This window comes from Eleutherodactylus coqui, chromosome 10 (assembly GCF_035609145.1).
Source record: "Eleutherodactylus coqui strain aEleCoq1 chromosome 10, aEleCoq1.hap1, whole genome shotgun sequence".
NCBI lineage: Eukaryota > Metazoa > Chordata > Amphibia > Anura > Eleutherodactylidae > Eleutherodactylus > Eleutherodactylus coqui.
In genome coordinates, this window is record NC_089846.1 from 350211 (window position 1) to 372500 (window position 22290).

The 22290-nt window shown below is 52.4% G+C and overlaps 1 protein-coding gene across 1 annotated transcript in view; it reads right to left on the minus strand.

Moving 5' to 3' along the window:
• Positions 1-230: 230 nt before the first annotated feature.
• SYCE1 (synaptonemal complex central element protein 1) overlaps positions 231-22290 on the minus strand; it is a 24109-nt gene continuing 2049 nt past the window's right edge. Inside the window, exons 2-11 of the mRNA XM_066579928.1 lie at positions 8397-8456; positions 8187-8261; positions 8062-8109; positions 6137-6191; positions 5080-5169; positions 4948-5011; positions 2897-2963; positions 2705-2822; positions 2395-2484; positions 231-527 (exon numbers count right to left, since the gene is read on the minus strand). Of these exons, the coding sequence (XP_066436025.1) occupies positions 410-527; positions 2395-2484; positions 2705-2822; positions 2897-2963; positions 4948-5011; positions 5080-5169; positions 6137-6191; positions 8062-8109; positions 8187-8261; positions 8397-8448 (777 nt within the window). The 5' untranslated portion in view covers positions 8449-8456 and the 3' untranslated portion in view covers positions 231-409. The remainder of the gene's footprint in view (positions 528-2394; positions 2485-2704; positions 2823-2896; positions 2964-4947; positions 5012-5079; positions 5170-6136; positions 6192-8061; positions 8110-8186; positions 8262-8396; positions 8457-22290) is intronic.

Here is a 22290-nt window from a genome sequence, read left to right on the forward strand (position 1 = left end):
GATTAGATATTAGACAGTGAGGGGGATCAATGAGTGGAACAGGTTACCACAGGAGGTGGGGAGTTCTCCTTCAATGGAAGTCCTCAGAGGCCGGACAGACATCTGTCTGGGATGATTTAGTGATCCTGCACTGAGCAGGGGGTTGGACCAGATGACCCCGGAGGACCCGATGACCCTGGAGGACCCTTCCAACCCTACCATTCCATGATAGCCGTAGTGACAGCCACTGGTTGCAATGGAAAAAACTTTATTTATACAATATTTTAAACAGTCTATAGAATGATTATTAATGCAAAACAGACATAAACCCGGGAAGAGGAGTCCTCGCCATCCTGCAGGATCTACTGTACGCACGGGAAGAGAATACTGCAGGATCTGCTGGACACGTTTGAAGGGATAACCGCAGGGTCTACTGGATGCACGGGAAGGGAATTGTGTCGGAGATGGTGGCCCGCTGACTCTTCTCCGGAGGAGCCTGCGACACCTCAAGCTGCTGCTTCTCTGCATCCTCCAGCGATAACTTGAGCCTGTCGGGCGAAACAAGTTCAGACTTCACTACTGTTCCAGACAAACCTACAAACTGGCTTTATTGAGGAATAACCTGCAACTAATAGAAGAGATCCAGCCGCAATCTTGTGGGTGTCCGACGGGTACAAGAAAACTGGGAATTACGTCTCTAATACTCCAGAAATAAAGACAATTTGATGCAATTCTGGACGTTCTTGGGGAGAAGGAAAAAGGACAGCAAACAGAAGACAAGTGGGAGGAGCCAACAAGCCGATTATTGGTTGGGATTCCTTATCTGACAGTCTGCCGGAGTTACTAATTCATCATCTGGAAACAGTTTGCGGAGTTCCGCCGTCCGTCCCGCATGTTGTGACACTTCCTGTTTTACAGCCAAGGATCGTATGAAGCCTCTTATGGCGCTGCAGTCGGGTCGCCCATCCATTTCATCACTAGGGTTTTTAATCATCATTTATAGAGAATAGATCACAGAAGTTAGAAAAGGTCTAATCTATCGATTCCACACAGGTTCAGCTCAATTGTGAATGCAGCTCTGGGTGTGACTGGAGCATAAAACAATGTGACTAATTAGTAAAGGGAAGGGTTTTACTTTAAGCAAGTAGTAATAAATTAACTTACACCTCAACATACCTTCACACAGCGGAATAGTCACTGCAAACAGTGCAGACGCGGCGGTCATCGGGGGGATGAAAGATTTCTTGCTCGCTTGGTTTTTAGCTCAGGTTCATCAATGAACAACTGCCTGTTTGCAATGAGTAGAGGCCAGAAGAGGTCACCAGCGGGGCGGCCCCCACGGCCGTCAACCCGTGTGAGGGGGGCCTTGTGGGTCATATGTGACTAGGAATTCCTAGATGTTAATCAGACCATCCAACAGGTGAGAAGAGATCCACGAGGCTCCTACAAGGAAGGAACTTTGTTTGCAGATCTCTTCTTTATCCCTTTCAAGTCGGTCCACGGAGTTTGGGAAGGGTCAGCGCCTCATAAGGGGAGACCTGTTCTGTCTTCAGCTGATGAACCACTAAGGCAGGGGTCCCCAACTCCAGTCCTCAGGGACCCCCAACAGGTCATGTTTTCAGGATATCCTACGGTAAGAACACCTGTGGCAATGTCTGAGGCACTGACAATAATTACATCACCTGTGCAACACTGAGGAAATCCTGAAAACCTGACCTGTTGGGGGTCCCGAGGACTGGAGTTGGGGAACACTGCACTAAGGCACCAGAAGAACCACAACATATGCCCAAAAATCCCAGAAAGTGGCTATATACCTCACTGATACACCACTTATCCCCTAACATGCAAACAGCCAGACTGCTAGGCGGAGGAGCGAGTACCACCTGTGGAGGCGCTGATGAGCCGCCACTCACAAACCCTCCTTATACGGAGGCGGGCGCTGTGTATTCCTCTTGTGCATCCTGCCATACACACGCTGCATCACCAGCCAGGTTAACATCAGCCGTGCAGATACCTGCCACCATGCCCGCGTGCTTTTCTCTAGGCAGGACTTGGTAACTGGCTTAACACTGACCTGAGGAGGCCCCCTCGAAACCCTGCATGGCCCTCCGTTCATGGCTGAAAATAGGGCTGCTACACTTGTGGGACATCTGCATTTTGCTTCATCAGTGCCATGATTCCATCACCAACAAAGTAGGGCCCCCGCTTGGATCTACCCTACAACCCCCTTTTGGTAGGAAGCCCAGCCTATTTCTATTATGTCAGTCTCTCCTTGCTTGGCCCCCCAGCACTGGGGAGAATGTCACGCCATACTACATCATCATAAGCTGGGGTAACCCGACTCGTACCTCCTTGCTTTGCAGTAGGTCTGCAGCCCTCATAGCTCCTGAGTCCTATAGGCGTCCTCCTACTTACCTGTGATAGGTGTTCTGCACTTCCGTCTGCCGCTCCGTCAGCTCCTCCAGCAGGTCTTTGGCATTTCTATTTTCTTCCTGGAATAATTTTCTGTAAGGCCACAACAGATAGGTATCAGAGCGGCGCCCGCAGGATATTTAGCGCTGGGATGCAGAGTTAACGCTCCACTTTTTGGGCCCCTGGTATTCTGGGCACCACAAATATGTTATTCCCTATACAACATTTCTGAGAGTTGTCAAAGCTGATTTTGGGACCCCGGAGCGTTCGGCTGTTACACAGTGAGCAGGTGAAGGTGGGCTTCATGTCTTACGCTGCACAGGCTGCCTCCTCGCTCCGCAGGAAGAGAGCGGCTGATGTCAGAACCCCTTCCTCTTGCAGTTTGGCCTCGGTTTCCTCAAGCCCTTTCAGTTTGGCCAACGTCTCCTTCTCTGTGATAGCAAATGATAGTTTATATATCCCGTATGACATACCTGAGGAGGTGGGGAAGTCTCTAGCCACTTACCTTCTTGTACAAGCCCCTTTCTCTGCTCCTTCATCTCATCAGTCTCTGCCCCAAGTCTCTTTGCATCCTAGAAGCAACATGTATGATTTTGGGTGAATGGGCCGGTTGTAGCTCTACAAAGTTATGTCATCAGGAACCCATATTGGGTCCCTGAGGGGTGCAGACATTTCTGTTCTAACCATGTCCTTCTCCAATACTAGCAGCACTATACGGTAGTAGTAGGGTGACACAATGGCAGTCATGTCATCAGGCTTAAACACAGCAAAGCTACCTCACTGTTACGTCTGCGCACCACCAGGGCACCAAACCTCAGCACGGACAGAAGACGCAATTCACACAAACACCATAAGCCCACACAGAATGCACACGGAACACCCAGGTAGGACTGCGAACTGGTCTCACGGACAGACATAACATATTGCTACTCTAACAGGACAACTACCATGTGAAAACCTGCCTGCAAGCATGCTGATCGCCCCGATAAGGACGGCCCTGTGCTGGAACCTAGGGACCTACCTACCCCTGGATGTACACAATTTACAACAGGACAGGACGCAGCTCACACCAACTCACAGAACAAGGACTGTTCACGCCTGATGTCTGGGAACCTCCACAATCACTGAACATGTCGCTGTTTACACCAACACCCTAGGGACTTGCACACAAGATAGAACAGACTGTTCGTATACCTTGTCTGGCACCTGCACAGACCCAATGAACACAACACTGTTCACACACGTCAGACCACCTGCACAGACATGCACCCCAGATCATGCATAAACGCAAAACCCTAGGGTGACAGAGAAGCCTAACACAGAAACCCCACTCAGAACTCGCATGTACACAGATAACCCATAGCTAGTGCAAGTGTCCTCACACCAAGGGGAAGGAGTCAGGCACCGTACTGACATACAGGGAATAGCATCAGGCATCACCCACCTGACACACACATAAGACATCAGATGTCTGGAGGCCGCACCTGTCAAAGGGAAGGGGAGAAAGATGCAGGCAAGGACTACAGGTGTCCAGACCGTCCCCAGGGAAGGTAAGAGACACTACAGACCAGACATGCATAACACCAAGCACAGAGTAGGATTAACACAAAGTGAATAACAGGATAAAATGACTCTGGCAAGAGAAGATGGTATTTATGTGCAGCAGACCAGGGGAAGTGGCTGGAGAATACCACACCCAGCCAGCTTAATTATCCCTCACCTGTGAAGGTGTGCTCATGGAAAGCTGTAGAACCACAAGTCCCAGCCGCAAAACCTGAAGGCCCATTTACATGCAAAAATAATCTTTCAAATGACTGAAAGATTTAGCGATCTATTTGCATAAAGTGTTAATGGCCATTAACACTTTATCATCTTAATTTGTATGTAAAAGGGCCTCCATTAGCTGTTTTCAGAGCCCAGCATGTGATTAATCACACGCCCAGCTGTGCACACAGCTGTGTTTTTATGTTTGTGGTTGCTGGCAAGTCACAATATAATCTGCTGGCTCCCATGGAGAAACTGCCTGCAGTCTATTGAGAGGCACTTTATCTCTCAGTGTCTGAAAGATGGATTTTAAGATCACCTTAAAATCATCGCTCAAAGGAAAAGTGCCCGATGCCCGCGTTTACACGTAACAGTTATTGCTCATTTTTGGTTGTTTGAACGAATTTTGAATGATAATCGTTACATGTAAATGGGCCTTAAAACTCACTACGCAGATTAAAGGGGCTGCCGATGACTTTCTAGATATTCTCCATTGATGATCGGTAGGGTCTGCCACTTGGACCCCCAGCTGTGAGCTGATTCCTGATGCCGCTGACACTATGGAAACACATTGCACTGACCACAGCGCAGCCCAGATTGGGAGAGCACTAAATTCAATGGGAGCTGCAAACCACAATGTGCTTCTGGCACTCTCCATAGTGACAGGAGTACCACTCAGCTGATCGGCGGGGATCCAAGCAGTGGATCCCGCAGACCATCAGGACAGGTCATCAACAGAAGACAAAACTGTCCGGAATAACCCTTTCCTCCCCATGTGTTTCGCCTCCTTACATAACGCTGTGCCAGGGCCTTGTGCGCTTTCATAAACTCTTCCAGCTGCTCCTGAAACTCCATCCTATAAGAGTGCAGAGAATAAAGTAAGAGATCCGTTATATAGGCAAATCCAGCGATCTGCTCGCTCACCTCTGCTTCCGCTGCTGCAGCGCCTCTTCTCTGATCTTGGCGGTGAGGTCTTCCATCCTCTTTCTGGTCTCCTCGGTTTGTTCCCGCTGCCTGCACCAATAGAAGCATGCGGTAACTACAGACTGCAGACGGCAGCTCCCTGCCAGGTCCCCACAGTTGTACTTCTGGCTTCCTAACGCTTTAGGCAGTTTTCAGGTAAAGATTCTGTTTTTTTCTCCCCCACTATTACTCGCTGCCATACAGGGTCTTCTCTTCTGTGGACCACCCCGCACCGAACGGTATGCTGAAGAAATCCCCCCACTGGGGATGTATTGCGGTGAGGGAACATGAGCTTGCACAATCCTGACTAATTCGTTTTTTCCCCTGCAGATCCCTGGTGACTAGTCATGTCACAGACCCCACCAAACAGCTCCACATGTCTCAGCTTCCTGGACCCAAGTGTGTGTAACCTGACATAAGTGGGGGGATTGGGGTCAAAGTATTTAGAGTGACTACAGTATAATGGAAAGTCATGCAATCTTCTAACAACATTAGTGTTGCAGTTTCAAGATCTCAGTTTCCTGTCACTGAATAGCCATAATTTATTATTCACTCAGAGGTTGACATTAAGTTAACCCCCCCCCCCCCCCCCGAATAATTAGGCAAGTTTCTGTCAGTGGGTGCCGCGCTGGCGAGTTTCATGTTTACCTTGCCTGACGTTGCAGATGCTCAAACCCGCTGCTGCAATGCACTGAGGTGCGTAATAATTAGTCCCTCCCATTCAACACAAAAAATGGACTATTTAGTGCATCAGTGAGGTAAACATGAGACGTACTCCCACTTCTAGCTCGGGGACTTGGCTAATAGGGCTGAGGGAGGTTTATAAAGTTATTCCATGTCGGTAAGCTGCAGGCGGTCACTCATCAAACAGAATCCAGACTACAACTCCCAGCATGCTCCACGATGCAGCGACTACAGGAGGAGGCTAGGAGTTGTGGTCTTGTATCTGCAGAATATCTGATTGTTCTGTGGACTTGTATTGTTATACAGTATTGCGCCCCCCGCAGGCTCAACCCACCTCTGCTCTTTCTGTAAGTGAGCGTCACACTGCTGCTTCATAGTCCGGACAGTCTCTGAAATACAACCAACACAACTGATGATGATGTCAGCTGGGACTGACTACGGTGAGATATTGTCAGAGCGCTCCCCGTCACCAACATGTGCCCCCATACAATAACTGCAGTGTGCCCCCACGATATTACCATATGATACCAATCTGCAGTGTGCCCCCACGATATTACCATATGGGGCCCATATGATACCAATCTGCAGTGTGCCCCCACGATATTACCATATGGGGCCCATATGATACCAATCTGCAGTGTGCCCCCACGATATTACCAAATGGGGCCCATATGATACCAATCTGCAGTGTGCCCAGTGAAGCAACCATAAAGTAACCAAAACGGAATATCCCATGGTGTGCAGCACCAATAAGCCACCCCTTTTAACCCTTTCCTCGCCTCCTGGGGAAGAGGCCCTCTCTTCGTTTCTTGGGGGGGGGGGGGGCACGCTCTTCGCTTCCTGGGGGATGGGGGGGCTCTTCGCTTCCTGGGGGATGGGGGCGCTCTTCGCTTCCTGGGGGATGGGGGCGCTCTTCGCTTCCTGGGGGATGGGGGCGCTCTTCGCTTCCTGGGGGATGGGGGCGCTCTTCGCTTCCTGGGGGATGGGGGGGGCTCTTCGCTTCCTGGGGGATGGGGGGGGCTCTTCGCTTCCTGGGGGATGGGGGGGCTCTTCGCTTCCTGGGGGGGCTCTTCGCTTCCTGGGGGGGCTCTTCGCTTCCGGGGGGGGCTCTTCGCTTCCGGGGGGGGCTCTTCGCTTCCTGGGGGATGGGGGGGGCTCTTCGCTTCCTGGGGGATGGGGGGGGCTCTTCGCTTCCTGGGGGATGGGGGGGCTCTTCGCTTCCTGGGGGATGGGGGGGCTCTTCGCTTCCTGGGGGATGGGGGGGCTCTTCGCTTCCTGGGGGGGCTCTTCGCTTCCTGGGGGATGGGGGGGCTCTTCGCTTCCTGGGGGATGGGGGGGCTCTTTGCTTCCTGGGGGATGGGGGGGCTCTTCGCTTCCTGGGGGGGCTCTTCGCTTCCTGGGGGATGGGGGGGGCTCTTCGCTTCCTGGGGGATGGGGGGGGCTCTTCGCTTCCTGGGGGATGGGGGGGGCTCTTCGCTTCCTGGGGGATGGGGGGGGGCTCTTCGCTTCCTGGGGGATGGGAGGGCTCTTCGCTTCCTGGGGGATGGGAGGGCTCTTCGCTTCCTGGGGGATGGGGGGGCTCTTCGCTTCCTGGGGGATGGGGGGGCTCTTCGCTTCCTGGGGGATGGGTGGGCTCTTCGCTTCCTGGGGGATGGGGGGGCTCTTCGCTTCCTGGGGGATGGGGGGGCTCTTCGCTTCCTGGGGGATGGGGGGCGCTCTTCGCTTCCTGGGGGATGGGGGCGCTCTTCGCTTCCTGGGGGATGGGGGCGCTCTTCGCTTCCTGGGGGATGGGGCGCTCTTCGCTTCCTGGGGGATGGGGGGCTCTTCGCTTCCTGGGGGATGGGGGGCTCTTCGCTTCCTGGGGGATGGGGGGCTCTTCGCTTCCTGGGGGATGGGGGGCTCTTCGCTTCCTGGGGGATGGGGGGCTCTTCGCTTCCTGGGGGATGGGGGGCTCTTCGCTTCCTGGGGGATGGGGGGCTCTTCGCTTCCTGGGGGATGGGGGGCTCTTCGCTTCCTGGGGGATGGGGGGCTCTTCGCTTCCTGGGGGATGGGGGGGCTCTTCGCTTCCTGGGGGATGGGGGCGCTCTTTGCTTCCTGGGGGATGGGGGGCTCTTCGCTTCCTGGGGGATGGGGGGCTCGCTTCCTGGGGGATGGGGCGCTCTTCGCTTCCTGGGGGATGGGGGGCTCTTCGCTTCCTGGGGGATGGGGCGCTCTTCGCTTCCTGGGGGACGGGGGGCTCTTCTCGCGTTCCCTCCTCACCTTGCTTTTTCAGAACGGTTTCTTTCAGCGCTGCTTTTTCTGCACATACTGAAAGATAAACCCCGAGAGTGTAAGCCGCAGTCGCGGGACGGACACATGTAGCACAGCGGATCTGGGCGGCTCACGTTTCTGCAGTTCGCTCTGTGCCGCCGTTATCTCCTTCTCTACTTCCCGCTTTTTGGCCTCCGTTTGTTCCTGATCTGCGTGCATAAAGAAGCCCCCCGTGAGCTGCTGTTATAGGGGACCCACCTTACCTCCCGTGGAGTGTCAGATGGACACCTAGGTGTAAGCACGTCATGGTGGGATCCTCAGGCCCCCAGAAGGGGCCCCATTACCTGCCCGCACCCTGGAGATCTTCGTGAGAACGTCCTCTGTCCGGGGGTCCATGCTTCCAGCTGTAATAGAGAAGGGTCAGCAGTCACTACACACAGCGGCCCCCCTTGTGCATCAGCTCAGCATACACCATCTAATCCTGTGCGGAGGGATACTGTATGTGAAGGGCGTATCTAATCCTATCCTGTGTGATACTGCCCGCTGAGCCATGTATCTAATCCTATCCTGTGTGATACTGTCTGCTGAGCCGTGTATCTAATCTTATCCCGTGTGATACTGTCTGCTGAGCCGTGTATCTAATCCTATCCTGTGTGATACTGTCTGCTGAGCCGTGTATCTAATCCTATCCAGTGTGATACTGTCTGCTGATCCGTGTATCTAATCCTATCCTGTGTGATACTGTCTGCTGCTCCGTGTATCTAATCCTATCCTGTGTGATACTATCTGCTGAACCGTGTATCTAATCCTATCCTGTGTGATACTGTCTGCTGATCTGTGTATCTAATCCTATCCTGTGTGATACTGTCTGCTGAGCCGTGTATCTAATCCTATCCTGTGATACTGTCTGCTGAGCCGTGTATCTAATCCTATCCCGTGTGATACTGTCTGCTGAGCCGTGTATCTAATCCTATCCTGTGTGATACTGTCTGCTGAGCCGTGTATCTAATCCTATCCTGTGTGATACTGTCTGCTGAGCTCCTGTATCTAATACTATCCTGTGTGATACTGTCTGCTGAGCCGTGTATCTAATCCTATCCTGTGTGATACTATCTGCTGAGCCGTGTATCTAATCCTATCACGTGTGATACTGTCTGCTGATCTGTGTATCTAATCCTATCCTGTGATACTGTCTGCTGAGCTGTGTATCTAATCCTATCCCGTGTGATACTGTCTGCTGAGCCGTGTATCTAATCCTATCCTGTGTGATACTGTCTGCTGAGCTGTGTATCTAATCCTATCCTGTGATACTGTCTGCTGAGCCGTGTATCTAATCCTATCCTGTGTGATACTGTCTGCTGAGCCGTGTATCTAATCCTATCCTGTGATACTGTCTGCTGAGCCGTGTATCTAATCCTATCCCGTGTGATACTGTCTGCTGAGCCGTGTATCTAATCCTATCCCGTGTGATACTGTCTGCTGAGCCGTGTATCTAATCCTATCCCGTGTGATACTGTCTGCTGATCTGTGTATCTAATCCTATCCTGTGTGATACTGTCTGCTGAGCCGTGTATCTAATCCTCTCCAGTGTGATACTGTCTGCTGAGCCGTGTATCTAATCCTATCCTGTGTGATACTGTCTGCTGAGCCGTGTATCTAATCCTATCCCGTGTGATACTGTCTGCTGAGCCGTGTATCTAATCCTATCCTGTGTGATACTGTCTGCTGAGCCGTGTATCTAATCCTATCCCTGGTGATACTGTCTGCTGATCTGTGTATCTAATCCTTACCTGTGTGATACTGTTTGCTGAGCCGTGTATCTAATCCTATCCTGTGTGATACTGTCTGCTGAGCCGTGTATCTAATCCTATCCTGTGTGCTACTGTCTGCTGAGCCGTGTATCTAATCCTATCCTGTGTGATACTATCTGCTGAGCCCTGTATCTAATCCTATCCCGTGTGATACTGTCTGCTGAGCCGTGTATCTAATCCTATCCCTTGTGATACTGTCTGCTGAGCCGTGTATCTAATCCTATCCCGTGTGATACTGTCTGCTGAGCCGTGTATCTAATCCTATCCCGTGTGATACTGTCTGCTGATCTGTGTATCTAATCCTATCCTGTGTGATACTGTCTGCTGAGCCGTGTATCTAATCCTCTCCAGTGTGATACTGTCTGCTGAGCCGTGTATCTAATCCTATCCTGTGTGATACTGTCTGCTGAGCCGTGTATCTAATCCTATCCCGTGTGATACTGTCTGCTGAGCCGTGTATCTAATCCTATCCCGTGTGATACTGTCTGCTGAGCTGTGTATCTAATCCTATCCTGTGTGATACTGTCTGCTGAGCCGTGTATCTAATCCTATCCTGTGTGATACTATCTGCTGAGCCCTGTATCTAATCCTATCCCGTGTGATACTGTCTGCTGATCTGTGTATCTAATCCTCTACTGTGGGATACTGTCTGTGGAGTTGTATGACCTGGTATAGGACAGATCTTTTATGGTGGTCACTGATCTGTCACGCTGGGATATAAAAGTCTATCAGAGGAGAACTGGAGAGCCCCCACTCACTAATCACCCCTCCTGACCCGCCACTCACTGAATACCCCTCTTGATCCCTCCCACTCACTAATTACCCCTTCTGACCCCCCCCCCACTCACTATTTACCCCTCCTGACCCCCCCCCCCCACTCACTATTTACCCCTCCTGACCCCCTTACTCACTATTTACCCCTCCTGATCCCCACACTCACTAATTACCCCTCCTGACCCCCTTACTCACTAATTACCCCTCCTGACCCCCTTACTCACTAATTACCCCTCCTGACCCCCTTACTCACTAATTACCCCTCCTGACCCCCCCCTCACTATTTACCCCTCCTGACCCCCCCCCCACTCACTAATTACCCCTCCTGATCCCCACACTCACTAATTACCCCTCCTGACCCCCTTACTCACTAATTACCCCTCCTGACCCCCTTACTCACTAATTACCCCTCCTGATCCCCCCACTCACTAATTACCCCTCCTGATCCCCCCACTCACTATTTACCCCTCCTGATCCCCCCACTCACTATTTACCCCTCCTGATCCCCCCACTCACTAATTACCCCTCCTGATCCCCCCACTCACTAATTACCCCTCCTGAACCCCCCACTCACTAATTACCCCTCCTGAACCCCCCACTCACTAATTACCCCTCCTGAACCCCCCCACAATTCACTAATTGCCTGTCCTGAACCTCCCCACTCAGTAATTACCCCTCCTGCCCCCCCCTACTCACTAATTACCCCTCCTGCCCCCCTACTCACTAATTACCCCTCCTGACCCGCCACTCACTAATCACCCCTCCTGACGCGCCACTCACCGAATACCCCTCTTGATCCCACCCACTCACTAATTACCCCTCCTGACCCCCTTATTCACTATTTACCCCTCCTGACCCCCCCCCACAATTCACTAATTGCCTCTCCTGACCCTCCCCATTCAGTAATTACCCCTCCTGCCCCCCCCCCCTACTAATTACCCCTCCTGCCCCCCTTACTCACTAATTACCCCTCCTGATCCCCACACTCACTAATTACCCCTCCTGCCCCCCCCCCTCACTAATTACCCCTCTTGCCCCCCCACTCACTAATTACCCCTCTTGCCCCCCCACTCACTAATTACCCCTCTTGACCCCCCCACTCACTAATTACCCCTCTTGACCCCCCCCACTCACTAATTACCCCTCTTGACCCCCCCCCACTCACTAATTACCCCTCTTGACCCCCCCCACTCACTAATTACCCCTCTTGACCCCCCCACTCACTAATTACCCCTCTTGACCCCCCCCACTCACTAATTACCCCTCTTGACCCCCCCCCACTCACTAATTACCCCTCTAGCCCCCCACTCACTAATTACCCCTCTTGACCCCCCCACTCACTAATTACCCCTCTAGCCCCCCACTCACTAATTACCCCTCTAGCCCCCCACTCACTAATTACCCCTCTAGCCCCCCACTCACTAATTACCCCTCTAGCCCCCCACTCACTAATTACCCCTCTAGCCCCCCACTCACTAATTACCCTACTGACCCCCCCTCACTAATTACCCCTCTTGTCCTCCCACTCACTAATTACCCCTCTTGTCCTCCCACTCACTAATTACCCCTCTTGTCCTCCCACTCACTAATTACCCCTCTAGCCCCCCACTCACTAATTACCCTACTGACCCCCCCCCTCACTAATTACCCCTCTTGTCCTCCCACTCACTAATTACCCCTCTTGTCCTCCCACTCACTAATTACCCCTCTTGCCCTCCCACTCACTAATTACCCCTCTTGCCCTCCCACTCACTAATTACCCCTCCTGATCGCCCCCACTCACTAATTACCCTACTGACCCCCCCTCACTAATTACCCCTCTTGTCCTCCCACTCACTAATTACCCCTCTTGTCCTCCCACTCACTAATTACCCCTCTTGTCCTCCCACTCACTAATTACCCCTCTTGTCCTCCCACTCACTAATTACCCCTCTAGCCCCCCACTCACTAATTACCCTACTGACCCCCCCTCACTAATTACCCCTCTTGTCCTCCCACTCACTAATTACCCCTCTTGTCCTCCCACTCACTAATTACCCCTCTTGTCCTCCCACTCACTAATTACCCCTCTTGCCCTCCCACTCACTAATTACCCCTCTTGTCCTCCCACTCACTAATTACCCCTCTTGCCCTCCCACTCACTAATTACCCCTCTTGCCCTCCCACTCACTAATTACCCCTCCTGATCGCCCCCACTCACTAATTACCCCTCCTGATCCCCCCTACTCAATGATTACCCCTCCTGACCCCCGTACCTACTAATTACCCCTCCTGACCCTCCCCACTCGCTAATTACCCCTCCTGACCCCCTCCCCCACCCATTAATTACATCTCCTGACCCCCTCCCCACTAATTAATTACCTCTCTCCACTAATTACCCTTCCTCTCTTCCTGGGCCCCCCACTCACTAATTACCTCTCCTGACCCCACACACAGTATTCTCCCCTCCTTGCCCTTCCCCGGCACCCGTTGTGAGGAGCAATCTGACAGATGTCCTCCTCAGGGAATATCTGCAATCAGCTGCTTCTCCCTGCGGCCCAGACCTGAGCAGCCGAGTGCCGGCCTTCTCCCCATACTGCAGCCCAGACCCGAGCAGCCGAGTGCCGGCCTTCTCCCCATACTGCAGCCCAGACCTGAGCAGCCGAGTGCCGGCCTTCTCCCCATACTGCAGCCCAGACCTGAGCAGCCGAGTGCCGATGCGGTCTGTTGCTTTCATCCATAGTATAGCGACTGCCCTGACATCCTGCAGTTTTCGTTAAAGGGGTTCTGTCAGAAAAAAAAGATTACTCCTCCCCCGTACCGTAAGGGGCCGGACACCGGGAGGCTGCTGCGCCTCTTCTTTCCCTCCGGCAGCTGTCTGGTCGCAGAGCAGAAGCTGGCAAAGTTCCAGCTTGCACCCCTGCTCCGACCATGCCGGGCAGCAAGTACTGCCACCCGGGTCAGTGGTTGGTGCGTCATAAGTGACGCGTCGCCCACTGATTGGCCTGGCATCATCTACCCTCTGCCGTCCTCGGAGAGTCGATGGCTGCGCATGCTTCCCCCTCCCCTCGCCGTAGACTGAGGACAGACTCAGCCAGGTTGATGAGCCGCCCCCTCACCTGCCAGGTAAACAGCGGAGGGAGAACAACAACGCCATTAGGGGAGTTCGTTCTTTTTCCAGGTCTCGCTCTACAGGGGTGCAGCGGACATCTTTATTTTACGGATAGAACCCCTTTATGCCGTCGCTCATCGTCTTTCAGCTGCTGGTGATCAGCGATCAGGGAGTCACAGCGGGATACAGCTGATACTATTGTTTCATCCCGCTCCCTGATAACGGGCGGGGTGTGAAGAACAGAGCGGTCCAACTGTTATACAGCCGGGCGCTCCGAGCGGAGAACAGCTGGATGCAGAAGACTAGCGGGGACACCCCTGTATAACAGCCGGGCGCTCCGAGCGGAGAACAGCCGGGTGCAGGAGACAAGCGGGGACACCCCTGTATAACAGCCGGGCGCTCCGAGCGGAGAAGAGCTGGATGCAGAAGACGAGCGGGGACACCCCTGTATAACAGCTGGGCGCTCCGAGCGGAGAGCAGCTGGGTGCAGAAGACAAGCGGGGACACCCCTGTATAACAGCTGGGCGCTCCGAGTGGAGAGCAGCTGGGTGCAGAAGACAAGCGGGGACACCCCTGTATAACAGCCGGGCGCTCCGGGCAGAGAACAGCTGGGTGCAGAAGCCTAGCGGGGACACCCCTGTATAACAGCCGGGCACTCCGGGCGGAGAACAGCTGGGTGCAGAAGCCTAGCGGGGACACCCCCTGTATAACAGCCGGGCGCTCGGAGCATAGAACAGCTGGATGCCGAAGACGAGCGGGGACACCCCTGTATAACAGCCGGGCGCTAGGAGCAGAGAACAGCTGGGTGCAGAAGCCTAGCGGGGACACCCCCTGTATAACAGCCGGGCGCTCGGAGCATAGAACAGCTGGATGCCGAAGACGAGCGGGGACACCCCTGTATAACAGCCGGGCGCTAGGAGCAGAGAACAGCTGGATGCAGAAGCCTAGCGGGGACACCCCTGTATAACAGCCGGGCGCTCCGAGCGGAGAAGAGCTGGATGCAGAAGACTAGCGGGGACACCCCTGTATAACAGCCGGGCGCTCCGAGCAGAGAACAGCTGGATACAGAAGCCTAGCGGGGACACCCCTGTATAACAGCCGGGCGCTCCGAGCGGAGAAGAGCTGGATGCAGAAGACGAGCGGGGACACCCCTGTATAACAGCCGGGCGCTCGGAGCAGAGAAGAGCTGGGTGCAGAAGCCCAGCGAGGACACCCCTGTATAACAGCCGGGCGCTCCGAGCGGAGAACAGCTGGGTGCAGAAGCCCAGCGGGGACACCCCTGTATAACAGCCGGGCGCTCTGAGCGGAGAGCAGCTGGGTGCAGAAGACTAGCAGGGATACCCCCTGTATAACAGCCGGGCGCTCCGAGTGGAGAACAGCTGGATGCAGAAGACGAGCGGGGTCACCCCTGTATAACAGCCGGGCGCTCCGAGGGGAGAACAGGTGGATGCAGAAGACTAGCGGGGACACCCCTGTATAACAGCCGGGCGCTCCAAGCGGAGAACAGCTGGGTGCAGAAGCCTAGCGGGGACACCCCTGTATAACAGCCGGGCGCTCCGAGTGGAGAACAGCTGGATGCAGAAGACAAGCGGGGACACCCCTGTATAACAGCCGGGCGCTCCGAGCATAGAACAGCTGGGTGCAGAAGCCTAGCGGGGACACCCCCTGTATAACAGCCGGGCGCTCCGAGCGGAGAAGAGCTGGATGCAGAAGACGAGCGGGGACACCCCTGTATAACAGCCGGGCGCTCGGAGCAGAGAAGAGCTGGGTGCAGAAGCCCAGCGGGGACACCCCTGTATAACAGCCAGGCGCTTCGAGCAGAGAACAGCTGGGTGCAGAAGACGAGCGGGGACACCTCTGTATAACAGCCGGGCGCTCCGAGCGGAGAAGAGCTGGATGCAGAATACTAGCGGGGACACCCCTGTATAACAGCCGGGCGCTCCAAGCGGAGAGCAGCTGGGTGCAGAAGCCTAGCGGGGACATCCCTGTATAACAGCCGGGCGCTCCGAGCAGAGAACAGCTGGATACAGAAGCCTAGCGGGGACACCCCTGTATAACAGCCGGGCGCTCTGAGCGGAGAGCAGCTGGGTGCAGAAGACTAGCAGGGACACCCCCCTGTATAACAGGCGGGCGCTCCGAGGGGAGAACAGGTGGATGCAGAAGACTAGCGGGGACACCCTGTATAACAGCCGGGCGCTCGGAGCAGAGAACAGGTGGATGCAAAAGACTAGCGGGGACACCCCTGTATAACAGCCGGGCGCTCCGATCGGAGAACAGCTGGATGCAGAAGCCTAGCGGGGACACCCCTGTATAACAGCCGGGCGCTCCGAGTGGAGAACAGCTGGATGCAGAAGACGAGCGGGGACACCCCTGTATAACAGCCGGGCGCTCCGAGTGGAGAACAGGTGGATGCAGAAGACTAGCGGGGACACCCCTGTATAACAGCCGGGCGCTCCGAGTGGAGAACAGGTGGATGCAGAAGACTAGCGGGGACACCCTGTATAACAGCCGGGCGCTCGGAGCAGAGAACAGCTGGATGCAGAAGACGAGCGGGGACACCCCTGTATAACAGCCGGGCGCTCCGAGTGAAGAACAGGTGGATGCAGAAGACAAGCGGGGACACCCTGTATAACAGCCGGGCGCTCCGAGGGGAGAACAGGTGGATGCAGAAGACTAGCGGGGACACCCTGTATAACAGCTGGGCGCTCTGAGCGGAGAACAGCTGGATGCAGAAGACTAGCGGGGACACCCCTGTATAACAGCCGGGCGCTCCGAGGGGAGAACAGGTGGATGCAGAAGACTAGCGGGGACACCCTGTATAACAGCTGGGCGCTCTGAGCGGAGAACAGCTGGATGCAGAAGACTAGCGGGGACACCCCTGTATAACAGCCGGGCGCTCGGAGCAGAGAACAGGTGGATGCAAAAGACTAGCGGGGACACCCCTGTATAACAGCCGGGCGCTCCGAGCGGAGAACAGCTGGGTGCAGAAGACTAGCGGGGACACCCCTGTATAACAGCCGGGCGCTCCGAGCAGAGAACAGCTGGGTGCAGAAGCCTAGCGGGGACACCCCTGTATAACAGCCGGGCGCTCCGAGTGGAGAACAGGTGGATGCAGAAGACTAGCGGGGACACCCTGTATAACAGCTGGGCGCTCGGAGCAGAGAACAGCTGGATGCAGAAGACGAGCGGGGACACCCCTGTATAACAGCCGGGCGCTCCGAGTGAAGAACAGGTGGATGCAGAAGACAAGCGGGGACACCCTGTATAACAGCCGGGCGCTCCGAGGGGAGAACAGGTGGATGCAGAAGACTAGCGGGGACACCCTGTATAACAGCTGGGCGCTCTGAGTGGAGAACAGCTGGCTGCAGAAACCTAGCGGGGACACCCCTGTATAACAGCCGGGCGCTCCGAGTGGAGAACAGCTGGATGCAGAAGCCTAGCGGGGACACCCCTGTATAACAGCTGGGCGCTCCGAGCGGAGAACAGCTGGCTGCTGAAACCTAGCGGGGACACCCCTGTATAACAGCCGGGCGCTCCGAGTGGAGAACAGCTGGATGCAGAAGACAAGCGGGGACACCCCTGTATAACAGCCGGGCGCTCCGAGCAGAGAACAGCTGGGTGCAGAAGCCTAGCGGGGACACCCCTGTATAACAGCCGGGCGCTCCGAGTGGAGAACAGCTGGATGCAGAAGACAAGCGGCCCGGCTTGTCTTCTGCATCCCCCGCTCGGAGCACAAGGTCACCGACGTTTGAGCGATCATCTTGCGCTGTAAACGACAACGATTAGTGCTCAGAAGCCATTTTTTGAGCGATAATCGTTGTCTAAATGGGCCTGCCAGGAGTATCGCTCCCACTGATTTCATGGGGACTGAAGCCCCCTGTAAAGCGCCTGGATCACCCCTTTAATAACCGTCTGCGTTATCGGAAACGTTTATTCCTGGTGCGCGGTTACCTGCGGCTCTTATGTTGACAGTTGCCGGACGCCGTGTACCTGGAACTTGGGCTTATAGTTCAAGCATCCTGAGAATTCACCCTACGGCTTATTTTCAGCGAAACGGTAATCAGTTTAGACAAATTTACTATTGATTTGCGCCAAACACACTGATGTTCCGCCACGCACTTCCAGTGTTTAAAGCGTCTGGAGAAGGGGCGGGGTTTGAGTGCAGGAAGGTCTTCAGATGGATGACAACGCTAAAAGGTGGGGGTTCCGTGTCCATCTTTTGTCGCGGTGAGGGGGACACGGCACCTTTCCCCACCCGCCGTTTACCGTGTGACGCTCTGACAACCCCTTTAAGAATTTACGGAGCATTTTACATCAGAAATACATAATCACACTTTGATGCGAGCTCCGCGGACACAAAAACTTCGAAGCTTTTGGGCTGCTGTGCCAACGCACTTTACTATCCCCAAAAGGGGGTGTGGCTTGCCTGTGGGGGGTAAAATATTGTCACATCCTCCCAGACCCGTCATGTACCCAAGCACCCTGCCACGTCCCCACAGCGCCCTGTCACCCCAGTAACCTGTCACAGCCATCTTGTCCGTACATGACTGTGGGGCGGCCATCTTTCCCTGTCACCCCCCCTCTCCCGGTCTCACTGATTCCAGTCCGCTGTGGGGTCTGGGCAGCAGTTTTTCCAGACCTGCATTTTATTAGTAGCAGCAAATGCATAAAGGCCTGCAGATCACTCAGAGAGGGGAGGTAGATTCTCCTCAGTATATACACAGAGGTGAGGTAGATTCTCCTCAGTATATACACATAGAGGTGAGGTAGATTCTCCTCAGTATATACACATAGAGGTGAGGTAGATTCTCCTCAGTATATACACATAGAGGTGAGGTAGATTCTCCTCAGTATATACACATAGAGGTGAGGTAGATTCTCCTCAGTATATACACATAGAGGGGAGGTAGATTCTCCTCAGTATATACACATAGAGGGGAGGTAGATTCTCCTCAGTATATACACATAGAGGTGAGGTAGATTCCCCTCAGTATATACACATAGAGGTGAGGTAGATTCTCCTCAGTATATACACATAGAGGTGAGGTAGATTCTCCTCAGTATATACACATAGAGGTGAGGTAGATTCTCCTCAGTATATACACATAGAGGTGAGGTAGATTCTCCTCAGTATATACACATAGCAGTGAGGTAGGTTCTCCACAGTATACACACAGAGAGGTGAGGTAGATTCTCCTCAGTGTATACACATAGAGGGGAGGTAGATTCTCCTCAGTATATACACAGAGAGGTGAGGTAGATTCTCCTCAGTATATACACATAGAGGTGAGGTAGATTCTCCTCAGTATATACACATAGAGGTGCGGTAGATTCTCCTCAGTATATACACATAGAGGTGCGGTAGATTCTCCTCAGTATACACACATAGCAGTGAGGTAGGTTCTCCACAGTATACACACAGAGAGGTGAGGTAGATTCTCCTCAGTGTATACACATAGAGGGGAGGTAGATTCTCCTCAGTATATACACACAGAGGTGAGGTAGATTCTCCTCAGTATATACACAGAGAGGTGAGGTAGATTCTCCTCAGTATATACACACAGAGGTGAGGTAGATTCTCCTCAGTATATACACATAGCAGTGAGGTAGATTATCCTCAGTATATACACAGAGAGGTGAGGTAGATTCTCCTCAGTGTATACACATAGAGGGGAGGTAGATTCTCCTCAGTATATACACATAGAGGTGAGGTAGATTCTCCTCAGTATATACACATAGCAGTGAGGCAGGTTCTCCACAGTATACACACAGAGAGGTGAGGTAGATTCTCCTCAGTATATACACACAGAGGTGAGGTAGATTCTCCTCAGTATATACACACAGAGGTGAGGTAGATTCTCCTCAGTATATACACACAGAGGTGAGGTAGATTCTCCTCAGTATATACACACAGAGGTGAGGTAGATTCTCCTCAGTATATACACACAGAGGTGAGGTAGATTCTCCTCAGTATATACACACAGAGGTGAGGTAGATTCTCCTCAGTATATATACACATAGAGGTGAGGTAGATTCTCCTCAGTATATACACACAGAGGAGGTAGATTCTCCCCAGTATATACACACAGAGGTGAGGTAGATCCTCCTCAGTATATACACATAGAGGTGAGGTAGATTCTCCTCAGTATATATACACATAGAGGTGAGGTAGATTCTCCTCAGTATATACACATAGAGGTGAGGTAGATTCTCCTCAGTATATATACACATAGAGGTGAGGTAGATTCTCCTCAGTATATACACATAGAGGTGAGGTAGATTCTCCTCAGTATATACACATAGAGGTGAGGTAGATTCTCCTCAGTATATACACATAGAGGTGAGGTAGATTCTCCTCAGTATATACACATAGAGGGGAGGTAGATTCTCCTCAGTATATACACATAGAGGTGAGGTAGATTCCCCTCAGTATATACACATAGAGGGGAGGCAGATTCTCCTCAGTATATACACATAGAGGTGAGGTAGATTCTCCTCAGTATATACACACAGAGGTGAGGTGGATTCTCCTCAGTATATACACACAGAGGTGAGGTGGATTCTCCTCAGTATATACACACAGAGGTGAGGTGGATTCTCCTCAGTATATACACATAGAGGGGAGGTAGATTCTCCTCAGTATGTACACAGAGGTGAGGTAGATTCTCCTCAGTATATATACATAGAGGTGAGGTAGATTCTCCTCAGTATATACACAGAGATGAGGTAGATTCTCCTCAGTATATACACAGAGATGAGGTAGATTCTCCTCAGTATATACACAGAGAGGTGAGGTAGATTCTCCTCAGTATATACACAGAGATGAGGTAGATTCTCCTCAGTATATACACAGAGATGAGGTAGATTCTCCTCAGTATATACACAGAGAGGTGAGGTAGATTCTCCTCAGTATATACACAGAGGTGAGGTAGATTCTCCTCAGTATATACACAGAGGTGAGGTAGATTCTCCTCAGTGTATACACAGAGGTGAGGTAGATTCTCCTCAGTATATACACAGAGGTGAGGTAGATTCTCCTCAGTATATACACAGAGGTGAGGTAGATTCTCCTCAGTATATACACAGAGGTGAGGTAGATTCTCCTCAGTATATACACAGAGGTGAGGTAGATTCTCCTCAGTATATACACAGAGGTGAGGTAGATTCTCCTCAGTATATACACAGAGGTGAGGTAGATTCTCCTCAGTATATACACAGAGGTGAGGTAGATTCTCCTCAGTATATACACAGAGGTGAGGTAGATTCTCCTCAGTATATACACAGAGAGGTGAGGTAGATTCTCCTCAGTATATACACAGAGAGGTGAGGTAGATTCTCCTCAGTATATACACAGAGAGGTGAGGTAGATTCTCCTCAGTATATACACAGAGGTGAGGTAGATTCTCCTCAGTATATACACATAGAGGTGAGGTAGATTCTCCTCAGTATATACACGTAGAGGGGAGGTAGATTCTCCTCAGTATATACACAGAGGGGAGGTAGATTCTCCTCAGTATATACACAGAGGGGAGGTAGATTCTCCTCAGTATATACACAGAGGGGAGGTAGATTCTCCTCAGTATATACACAGAGAGGTGAGATAGATTCTCCCCACTATATACACATAGAGGGGAGGTAGATTCTCCTCACTATATACACATAGAGGTGAGGTAGATTCTCCTCAGTATAAACACATAGAGGTGGGCTAGATTCTCCTCAGTATATACACAGAGGGGAGGTAGATTCTCCTCAGTATATACACGTAGAGGGGAGGTAGATTCTCCTCAGTATATACACAGAGGTGAGGTAGATTCTCCTCAGTATATACACAGAGGTGAGGTAGATTCTCCTCAGTATATACACAGAGGTGAGGTAGATTCTCCTCAGTATATACACAGAGGTGAGGTAGATTCTCCTCAGTATATACACAGAGGTGAGGTAGATTCTCCTCAGTATATACACAGAGAGGTGAGGTAGATTCTCCTCAGTATATACACATAGAGGTGAGGTAGATTCTCCTCAGTATATACACATAGAGGTGAGGTAGATTCTCCTCAGTATATACACATAGAGGTGAGGTAGATTCTCCTCAGTATATACACATAGAGGTGAGGTAGATTCTCCTCAGTATATACACATAGAGGTGAGGTAGATTCTCCTCAGTATATACACATAGAGGTGAGGTAGATTCTCCTCAGTATATACACATAGAGGTGAGGTAGATTCTCCTCAGTATATACACATAGAGGTGAGGTAGATTCTCCTCAGTATATACACAGAGAGGTGAGGTAGATTCTCCTCAGTATATACACATAGAGGGGAGGTAGATTCTCCTCAGTATATACACATAGAGGGGAGGTAGATTCTCCTCAGTATATACACACAGAGGTGAGGTAGATTCTCCTCAGTATATACACATAGAGGTGAGATAGATTCTCCTCAGTATATACACATAGAGGTGAGGTAGATTCTCAGTATATACACATAGAGGTGAGGTAGATTCTCAGTATATACACAGAGGTGAGGTAGATTCTCCTCAGTATACAAATAATTTCCGTTGTT